This window comes from Melanerpes formicivorus, unplaced genomic scaffold (genome assembly GCF_026170545.1).
Source record: "Melanerpes formicivorus ecotype bairdi unplaced genomic scaffold, bMelFor1.0.p_v2 SCAF_84, whole genome shotgun sequence".
Lineage (NCBI taxonomy): Eukaryota > Metazoa > Chordata > Aves > Piciformes > Picidae > Melanerpes > Melanerpes formicivorus.
In genome coordinates this window covers 2,876,623-2,887,637 of record NW_027142436.1, presented here as the reverse complement: position 1 = coordinate 2,887,637, position 11,015 = coordinate 2,876,623, and the positions used below count along the sequence as shown (strand labels likewise).

General features: G+C 47.5%; 1 protein-coding gene across 1 annotated transcript in view; it reads left to right on the top strand.

The window, feature by feature from the left end:
- Nucleotides 1-1,140: 1,140 nt before the first annotated feature.
- KCNH1 (potassium voltage-gated channel subfamily H member 1) overlaps nt 1,141-11,015 on the top strand; it is a gene marked incomplete at its 5' end in the record, with an annotated part of 229,949 nt that continues 220,074 nt past the window's right edge. Inside the window, 1 exon segment of the mRNA XM_068165140.1 lies at nt 1,141-1,533. Within this exon segment, the coding sequence (XP_068021241.1) occupies nt 1,141-1,533 (393 nt within the window).

Below are 11,015 nucleotides of genomic sequence, written 5' to 3'. Positions count from 1 at the left end.
GACTCTTGTAGCTGATTGTTTTCTTTTGTCCCTTCTGGATTGATCTGTTGGAAAAAAAGCCCACCAAAAAACCCCAAACAAACCCCAAACAAACTGGTCAGAAAAGCATGCAGATAAAACCTGTCTCTAAATAATTGATGCTTAAAAAGCTGAGATAAGGAGCATAAAAGGAAGAAATCCTCCTATCAAAGCTGTCTGTCATTTCCCTGAGAAGCTGGGGTCAGAGTGGCTGGAGAGCAGCCAGGCAGAAAGGGACCTGGGGGTGCTGGTTGATGGTAGGCTGAACATGAGCCTGCAGTGTGCCCAGGCAGCCAGGAGGGCCAATGGCATCCTGGCCTGCATGAGGAACAGTGTGGCCAGCAGGAGCAGGGAGGTCATTCTGCCCCTGTACACTGCACTGGTTAGGCCCACACCTTGAGGACACAGTCTCAAGTTGTGCCAGGGGAGGTTTAGGCTGGAGGTTAGGAAGAAATTCTTACCAGAAAGAGAGACTGGCCATTGGAATGTGCTGCCCAGGGAGGTGGTGGAGTTGCCATCAATGGAGGTGTTTAGGAAGAGAGTGGATGGGGTGCTTGGTGCCATGGTTTAGTTGATTAGATGGTGTTGGGTGATAGGTTGGACTTGATGATCTCAAAGATCTTTTCCAACCTGGTTCATTCTATTCTATTCTATTCTATTCTATTCTATTCTATTCTATTCTATTCTATTCTATTCTATTCTATTCTATTCTATTCTATTCTATTCTATTCTATTCTATTCTATTCTATTCTATTCTATTCTATTCTATTCTATTCTATTCCATTCCATTCCATTCCATTCCATTCCATTCCATTCCATTTCCTATTCCTGTTCCTGTTCCTATTCTAATTATGTTCTGTTCTGTTCTGTTCTGTTCTGTTCTGTTCTGTTCTGTTCTGTTCTGTTCTGTTCTCTTCTCTTCTCTTCTCTTCTCTTCTCTTCTCTTCTCTTCTCTTCTCTTCTCTTCTCTTCTCTTCTCTTCTCTTCTCTTCTCTTCTCTTCTCTTCTCTGGGACATGTATTCTTGTCAGCTGCTGCACTGAGCTTGAGAATCTCCCATGTGAAAAACCACATCAAAACTGTAACCTGTCTTCTTTTTCTCTCGCCATTTCTGTCACTGCAGGTGCTGCAGCTGGGCTCTGAAATTCTCCCCCAGTACAAGCAAGAGGCACCAAAGACTCCCCCCCACATCATTTTGCATTACTGTGTTTTCAAGACTACCTGGGACTGGATCATCCTGATTCTAACTTTTTACACTGCTATTTTGGTCCCTTACAATGTCTCCTTTAAGACCAAACAGAACAATGTGGCGTGGCTGGTAGTGGACAGCATTGTGGATGTCATTTTTCTGGTGGACATAGTGCTCAATTTCCACACCACCTTCGTGGGGCCAGCAGGAGAGGTCATTTCGGATCCCAAGCTGATTCGCATGAATTACCTGAAGACGTGGTTTGTGATTGATCTGCTCTCCTGCCTGCCCTATGATGTCATCAATGCCTTCGAGAACGTCGATGAGGTCAGTATCCTACCTCTGCTTCCACCCCTTTCTTATTGCTCAATGGATGAGGGTAGACGGGACAGAGAAGCTCTGGTGAGACCCCACCTGGAGTACTGTGTCCAGGTCTGGAGCCCCTGTTCCAAGAGGGATCTGGAGGTGCTGCAAGGTGTCCAGAGAAGGGCCAGGAGGATGATCAGAGGGCTGGAGCACCTCTCCTATGAGGACAGACTGAAGGAGTTGGGGCTGTTCAGTCTGGAGAAGAGAAGGCTCTGAGGTGACCTCATTGGGGCCTTCCAGGATCTGAAGGGGGCCTACAGGAAGGCTGGGGAGGGACTGCTCAGGATCTCAGGTAGTGATAGGAGTAGGGGGAATGGAATGAAGCTGGAGGTGGGGAGATTCAGGCTGGAGGTGAGGAGGAAGTTCTTCCCCCTGAGAGTGGTGAAGCCCTGGAATGGATTGTCCAGGGAGGTGGTTGAGGCCTCATCCCTGGAGGTGTTTAAGCCCAGGCTGGCTGAGGCTGTGGCCAGGCTGATGTAGTGTGGGGTGTCCCTGCCCATGGCAGGGGGGTTGGAACTAGATGATCCTTGTGGTGCCTTCCAACCCTGACTGATACTATGATACTATGATACTATAAAGTATGTGCTTGTTACTCTATTGGGTCAGTGTACCTGTGTCTCTGGTTGCTGCCCACAGAGGCTTGTTTATGAGTCCTGTTGGATGGATCCATCTTTAACTTCACTGGGAAAGGCTGGCATGGTCTGAAATCTGTGTTCATTTTCCTCCATTCTATGTCCTCAGAGTTATGGAGGACCAGCAGAGGCAGGCAGCAGGACCTCTGTACAGCACTGAGGGAAGCTTCATCAGCTGACTTACCGTGGATAGCCAGAGCTGCTGTGTTAGAGTAGCTTCAGGGGTGACCTTATTGCTCTCTACAACTACCTTAAGGGAGGTTGTAGACAGGCAGAGGTTGGTCTCTTCTCCCAGCCAGCCAGGTTGTCTGGGAGAAGAGACCAACCCCTTCCTGGCTACAAACACCTTTCAGGTAGTCTTAGAGAGCAATGAGGTCTCCCCTGAGCCTCCTCTTCTCCAGGCTAAGCAACCCCAGCTCCCTCAGCCTCTCCTCACAGGGCTGTGCTCAAGGCCTCTCCTCAGCCTTGTTGCCCTTCTCTGGACACCTTCAAGTGTCTCAATGTCCTTCCTAAACTTCTTAAGTTGTCTCAAGCAGCACCAGGGCAGGTTCAGACTGGATGTTAGGAGGAAGTACTACAGAGGGAGAGTGATTGCCCATTGGAATGGGCTGCCTGGCGTGATGGTGGAGTTGCCATCACTGGAGGTGTTCAGGAGGAGACTTGATAGGGTGCTTGGTGCCATGGTTTAGTTGTTTAGGTGGTGTTGGATGATAGATTGGATGTGATGATCTTGAAGGTCTCTTCCAGCCTGGTTTAGCACAAAATGATTTAAGCACAAGTAGGCAAACTATTGAATGCAGTGGAAAAGACCCTTATGTTATTTGATATTTAATTCCCTAGAGAGGTTTTCATTTTATGTAAAGCTACAGGCTGAAATAACCCAAATGAGATCAAGCAAAGAAAGCCTTGTGAGACCTGTCCTTAAATATTTGTTTGCCATGAAGACGACCCAGGCTGCAGATTACTCTGCAGGGCTTCCACATAATACTTTGCTGTGGCACTAATAAAGACATGGAAGGAGTGGCCATCTCAGTATGTGACATTTGGACTGAAAAGTGGGAAGGCAAGAAAGAAAGAAGGGTGAGAGAACAAAAAGGTTTCTTCCAAAAAGGAAGGAAGCTTTTCCACAGGAGAATAGAATGGAATGGAATGGAATGGAATGGAATGGAATGGAATGGAATGGAATGGAATGGAATGGAATGGAATGGAATGGAATGGAATAGACCAGGTTGGAAGAGACCTTCAAGATCATCGTGTCCAACCTATCATCCGACACCACCCAACCAACTAACCCATGGCACCAAGCACCCCATCAAGTCTCCTCCTGAATGCCTCCAGTGATGGTGACTCCACCACCTCCCCAGGCAGCACATTCCAATGGGCAATCACTCTCTCTGTGTAGGACTTCCTCCTAACCTCCAGCCTAAACTTCCCCTGGCGCAGCCTGAGACTGTGTCCTCTTGTTCTTGTGCCGGCTGCCTGGGAGAAGAGACCAACCTCTGCCTGTCTACAACCTCCCTTCAGGTAGTTGTAGAGAGCAAGAAGGTCACCCCTGAGTCTCCTCTTCTCCAGGCTAAGCAACCCCAGCTCCCTCAGCCTCTCCTCACAGGGCTGTGTTCCAAACCCCTCACCAACTTTGTTGCCCTTCTCTGGACACCTTCAGCATCTCAACCTCTTTCCTAAACTGAGGGGCCCAGAACTGGACACAGGACTCGAGGTGTGGCCTAACCAGTGCAGTGTACAGGGCAGAATGACTTCTCTGCTCCTGCTGGCCACACTGTTCCTGATGCAGGCCAGGATGCCATTGGCCCTCCTGGCTACCTGGGCACACTGCAGGCTCCTGTTCAGCCTACCATCAACCAGCACCCCCAGGTCCCTCTCTGCCTGGCTGCTCTCCAGCCACTCTGACCCCAGCCTGTAGCACTGCCTGGGGTTGTTGTGGCCAATGTGCAGAACCTGGCACTTGGATGTGTTCAATCTCCTGCCCTTGGACTCTGCCCACCTGTCCAGCCTGTCGAGGTCCCTCTGCAGAGCCTCTCTACCCTCCAGCAGATCAACTCCTGCCCCCAGCTTGGTGTCATCTGCAAATTTACTGATGATGGACTCAATGCCCTCATCCAGATGATCAATAACGATGTTAAAGAGGATGTGGCCCAGCACTGATCCTTGGGGCACAGCACTGGTGCCTGGCTGCCAGCTGGCTGTGGCACCATTCACCACCACTCTTTAGGCTCAGCCTCCAGCCAGTTCCTAACCCAACACAGTGTGCTCCCATCCAAGCCATGGGCTGACAGCTTGGCCAGGAGTTTGCTGTGTGGGACAGTGTCAAAGGCCTTGCTGAGGTCCAGGCAGACTACATCCACAGGCCTCCCCACATCGATTTTGCTGGAGGGACATTTCATCAGTATAGACTGGTGCCGTGGCCTGCAGAACATCACTGAGGAAAATACTTATACAGCCCTTGAGGTGTGCACAGCTGCTCTCAGATTGGTGGAAGCAGTTCTGCAGAGAAATTCTTGTTGCATGAGTTTGATGTCTTCAGGTTCTCCACCTCAGTGTTGCCTCGTAACTGTGAGTAGCTGATTAGCTCTCCTATGGCTCTTGAGCAGTCTCTTCAATCAGTGTAGCAGTGTTAGGTTTAGTTATTCTAGCTGTCCTGTCCAAGGGGAAAAACACATTTTTCTTGATGCTGTCCTTTCAAGACTCTTTGTCTCTATTTGCCCTAGTGGGTTCTGGCATTAAGCTGGTATAAATCATTGCAGAGTCATTACAGCAGAGTGGCCACTGGTGTAAATTGCTGTGCTTCTATTGTGGGCTAGCAGACTAGTTTACAGGACCTAAGGGGCTTTGCCAGCAGTGTCAGCAGAATAGCACAGCACACATCAGGTGGGGGTTTAAGACAGTATGAGCTGATCACTGTGTCATGAAGTGCCTGTAGAGAGAAAGAAAACCTTTTAGTGAAGAATAAAACTCCAACCCTATCTTGAATGTGGAGTGACTTTGCTTTATGTCTTTTACTCTGTTGTGGAGAGCATTCCCTTGTGGATCAAATCCTTTTCTTTCAAACATGCTGGTTTAAATTTTACTCATCTCTAATCCTGGATTACACACCATATTGCCTCACAGTTGGCTTGAGTTAGCTGTGAGGCTGCACTGTGCAGGCTGCAAGGAGCCCAACTGGATTGTTACCTCTGTGTCACTTGTGTTACCTATATGAGTTTTGCCAAAAGGAAATCCCTTGGAGCCGTAGACTGAAGTTATTAGACAGCCATGGGATTGCTGCAGGGATTTAGTTTTCAGTCCTAATGTGAATTGCTCTTAAAAGAATGCCAGAGATTAAAGGATAGCAAGTGTCAGCTGAGGTGATGAAATGAGATGAGGTGTGAATTGTTGTTTTCATGGTTGGATGTTTCCATATAGGATTTTAAACAGAGGAGAATCTTGGCTTTACAGTATCACAGTATCACAGTGTCACTAAGGTTGGAAGAGACCTTAAGGATCATCGAGTCCAACCTGTCACCACGGACCTCATGACTAGACCATGGCACCAAGTGCCACATCCAATCCCCTCTTGAACACCTCCAGGGACGGTGACTCCACCACCTTCCTGGGCAGCACATTCCAATGGCAAACGACTCTCTCTGGGAAGAACTTTCTCTTCACCTCGAGCCAAAACTTCCCCTGGCACAGCTTGAGACTGTGTCCCCAGTCCTTGTAGTGAAGGGGGACTGAGGCAGGTGGAGTGTCAGTCGTTTTCTCTCAAAAGAAATGTTGCTGAAGACACTGAGGATATCATGGAGGATTTAGCTCGACAAGTCTATTCACCATAGTTATTGTGATGGGATTGAGCTGCAAGGGACAGAGGGCCTCTGTATAGAAGGCATTGAAGCTCTTTCAGCTTTGGGTGTTTGGGGAGTTGTCTCGGTCCGGAGAGGGAAAGAGACTCAATTCTTTTGAACATTCCCGTGATGTGAAATTAGAGGCACAAACGAGGCCAAAATATCAACAGCTAGACTATTTGTTACATAAATTAAGGGGAAATAAGAAAGGGAGAGGGAGAAAATAGAGAGGGAGGGAGAGGGAAGAGAGAGAGAAGAGGAAAGAAATTATATTACCACACCCCTCACCCCCCCCAAGATAGTTTGAGTCTATGGAGGAAAGGTGCTGCAGGAGATGTTGGGTCTGTAGAGAAACGGTGCTGAGGCTTTGGCTGGAGAAGAGCTGTGGTCCTCTGAGGAGCCTGGGTCTGTAGAGAAAGGGTGCTGAGGCTTTGGCTGGAGAAGAGCTGTGGTCCTCTGGGCAGCCTGGGTCTGTAGAGAAAGGGTGCTGAGGCTTTGGCTGGAGAAGAGCTGTGGTCCTCTGGGGAGATGTTGGGTCTGTAGAGAAAGGGTGCTGAGGCTTTGGCTGGAGAAGTGATGTGGTCCTCTGAGCAGCCTCTTCAGCTCCATGAGTTGCAGCAGGCAGAACTTAGGACACGGAGAGCTTCTTCCAGGCTCCACGGCCTCTTTTCTCCGGAGCAGCATTATCCCAGGCTGTTCCTCCTCAGAGGCATGGTCCGTCTCCTGTGTTTTCCTACATCTCAGTTTTTCTCCTGAACTTTTCTTCTCTTAATCATCCAGTCTGTGGGACACAGTACCTCACATTTTTCTTCTGCGTTTTTCTTCTAAGTAGCCAGTAGTGGCTCCAGTCTTTTATACAGCCAAGTATTGTCCCTCAGGAATTCCAGGGCCAGGAAATCATCCTTAGGTAAATGTCCAGCTATCGTTCCCCAGGAAATCTTTCTGTGTATTTCTGTGCGTTTTGGCAGAGGTCTAGATGGGGGAGGGGCCCTCCGCCTCCTCCGTCTCCATCCGGACATGCCCCCACACTCATTACACATCAGGAAACAGGTGGTGAATCCATTGTCTACCCTTTCCAGGGTACTTGATGAGTGGAGATTATCTTGTCCTGAAGGCATGATGTCTGGGTCCTTGGGTAATTGTTGTAGGCCAGCTGCAGTCCAGTGTTATCATGATGCAATCGCAGGGTGATTTGCATCCAGGATTGGTAGACAGGATTCCTACATGATCTTTGCACCTTCCTTCCAGTGGCTCTGCCCAACACATATTGTCTGGGCAAGCAGCAAGTGATTTTATCTTTGTTGAGTCACACCAGGAGAGACAACTTTTAGTCTCTCACAGGAGTGTCTCATCACTTAGCTCTGAACAGATAAAAGTGTGAAACAAATACTGTCATCTTTAAAATGATCCACCACTATAAGGTCAATTATAGTACATGAAACTGGAGTTGATCAATATGATCAATAGTAGGTTGAACATGAGCCAGCAGTGTGCCCAGGTGGCCAAGAAGGCCAATGGCATCCTGACCTGCATCAGGAAGAGTGTGGCCAGGAGGAGCAGGGAGGTCATTCTGCCCTTGTACTCAGCACTGGTTAGGCCACACCTTGAGTCCTGTTTCCAGTTCTGGGCCCCTCAGTTTAGCAAAGCTGTTGAGTCGCTGGAAGGTGTCCAGAGAAGGGCAACAAAGCTGGGGAGGGGTTTGGAACACAGCCCTGTGAAGAGAGGCTGAGGGAGCTGGGGTTGATTAGCCTGGAGAAGAGGGGGCTCAGGGGAGACCTTCTTGCTGTCTACAGCTAACTGAAGGGAGGTTGTAGCCAGGTGGGGGTTGGTCTCTTCTCCCAAGCAACCAGCATCAGAACAAGAGGACACAGTCTCAAGCTGTGCCAGGGGAGGTTTAGACTGAATGTTAGGAGGAAATTCTTCATACAGAGAGATTGGCCTTTGGAATGTGCTGCCCAGGGAGGTGGTGGAGTCACCATCACTGGAGGTGTTTAGGAAGAGACTGGATGGGGTGCTTGGTGCCATGGTTTAGTTGATCAGATGGTGTTGGGTGATAGGTTGGACTCAATGATCTCAAAGGTCTTTTCCAACCTGGTCTGGTCTATTCTATTCTATTCTATTCTATTCTATTCTATTCTATTCTATTCTATTCTATTCTATTCTATTCTGTTCTGTTCTGTTCTAAGCAGATACCAATTTAAAAGCATCTCATGTTGGGTTTTTTGTTTGTTTTGAAGGAACTTTTTGGTTTATGATTTACTTCCCTCTTCCACTGTAGGATAGAATGGAAAATGTTTTAGTGAAACAAAATTGCATGTGACTTCTGTGTTTTGCAATTGCCTGAAAAACTCTTTGGGTTTGTTGCAGTTTGGGACATTAGTGTATTTTCAATTCACATTTTTGAGAGTAATTGGAATTCCAATTTCCTCTGGAGTTGAGTTGCACAGTTGAGAATATTTTTGTCCACAAAAATAATTTGAATTCATTAACTATTAATCAGTACAACTATTAATAACTACAATTAATACAAGAGGCACTTCAGTATGAATAGCCACATTCCACAGATGGAGGAGGAAAGAAAAAACATTAATGTCTTTGTTCAAGGCTGTATATTTAAACATCAGAATGTATGAAGCTTCTGATCTCAAATGCTGTGCTCAAAGAGATAGTAAAGTATCTCAGATGTGAACAGAACTCCACAAACAAAGGAACAAATAGCTGTAGAAAAATTTCTGTTCTTACTATATATCTTCATTGATGATCTGGATGAGGGCATTGAGTCCAGCATCAGTAAATTTGCTGATGACAGCAAGCTGGGGGCAGGAGTTGATCTGTTAGAGGGTAGGAGAGCTCTGCAGAGGGACCTTGCCAGGCTGGACAGATGGACACAGTCCAAGGGCAGGAGATTGAACACATCCAAGTGCCAGGTTCTGCACATTGGTCACAACAACCCCATGCAGTGCTACAGGCTGGGGTCAGAGTGGCTGGAGAGCAGCCAGACAGAAAGGGATCTGGGGGTGCTGGTTGATGGTAGGCTGAACATGAGCCTGCAGTGTGCACAGTTGGCCAATGGCATCCTGGCCTGCATCAGGAATGTTATGGCCAGCAGGAGCAGGGAGGTCATTGTGCCCCTGTACACTGCACTGGGTAGGCCACACCTTGAGTCCTGTGTCTAGTTCTGGGCCCCTCAATTTAGGAAGGAGGTTGACTTGCTGGAAGGTGTCCAGAGAAGGGCAACAAAGCTGGGGAGGGGTCTGGAGCACAGCCCTGTGAGGAGAGGCTGACGGAGCTGGGGTTGCTTAGCCTGGAGAAGAGGAGACTCAGGGGAGACTTTCTTACTGTCTACATCTCCCTGAAGGGAGGTTGTAGACAGGGAGAGGTTGGTTTCTTCTCCCAGGCAACCAGCACCAGAACAAGAAGACACAGTCTCAGGCTGTGCCAGGGTAGGCTTAGGCTGGATGTTAGGAAGAAATACTTCATGGAAAGTGTGATTGCCCATTGGAATGGGCTGCGTGGGGATGTGGTAGAGTTGCCATCACTGGAGGTGTTTAGGAGGAGACTTGATAGGGTGCTTGGTTGCATGGTTTAGTTGTTTAGGTGGTGTTGGATGATAGATTGGACACGATGATCTTGAAGGTCTCTTCCAACCTGGTTAATTCTATCCTATCCTATCCTATCCTATCCTATCCTATCCTATCCTATCCTATCCTATCCTATCCTATCCTATCCTATCCTATCCTATCCTATCCTATCCTATCCTATGTGAAAGGAAAGTGATAAATGTTTCTCCCAGCTTTTCTGTATGGGAAGCTAATTATGTAATTAAATACAACTTACCTTCTCAACCTGCCATAGAAATTCGTGGAAAGAAAATATTTCAGTGATTGATGAATCAGCTTAATGCTGAGCTCAACATTTCTATTTTTAAGACACTGTGTCATACTGTAGTATAGTTTAAGAGAATAAAATATTGGTCTAACAGAGCCCTTAAAGCATGTGGTATTAATCTCTTCTGAGTTTGAATGATTTGGCAGTAACCCTTTACAGTAATTAGCATTATTCCTTCCTTAAGTCAATAACATTATCCTCCAAAGTAGGTGATATCTCTTTGTGTTCATGCATCAATCAGTAGATGTAATAAAAAACACAGGCTTAAAGAAACTTCCCCATTTTTTGCCAATGCAATTTAAGACTTTGAATTCCAAGGGGAAGTTGAACCATTCTTTTTGCAGTGTCAGCCTGGGCGATTTTCTGCTGTGATTTTCAGCCATACTGCAATAAAGCTGTAATTTATATTGGGGGGAAAAAACCCATCTAATTTATGACATGTGAAACTGTTGTTGTGAAACCTCATGGTGGGACTGGAATCGTGTCATCACCCATAGAAATCTCTGAAACAGGGAGTTTGGGATAGTAGTTGCTATCTGTATTTGAATGGGACACTGTGATCAATTGTTGGCTGATACCAAGTTGAGAACCATATATTGCTGTGTCCAGTTCTGGGCCCCTCAGTTTAAGAAGGACATCAAGACACTTCAATGTGTCCAGAGAAGGGCAACGAAGCTGGGGAGGGGTCTGGAGCACAGCCCTGTGAGGAGAGGCTGAGGGAGCTGGGATTGTTTAGCCTGGAGAAGAGGAGGCTCAGGGGAGACCTTCTTGCTGTCTACAACTCCCTGAAGGGAGGTTGTAGCCAGGTGGGGGTTGGTCTCTTCTCCCAGGCAACCAGCACCAGAACAAAAGGACACAGTCTCAAGCTGTGCCAGGGGAAGTTTAGGCTGGAGGTGAGGAGAAAGTTCTTCACTGAGAGAGTTGTTAGCTATTGGAATGTGCTGCCCAGGGAGGTGGTGGAGTCCCCATCCCTGGAGGTGTTCAAGAGGGGATTGGATGTGGCACTTGGTGCCATGGTTTAGTCATGAGGTCTATGGTGACAGGTTGGACTTGATGATCTTTGAGGTCTCTTCCAACCTTGATG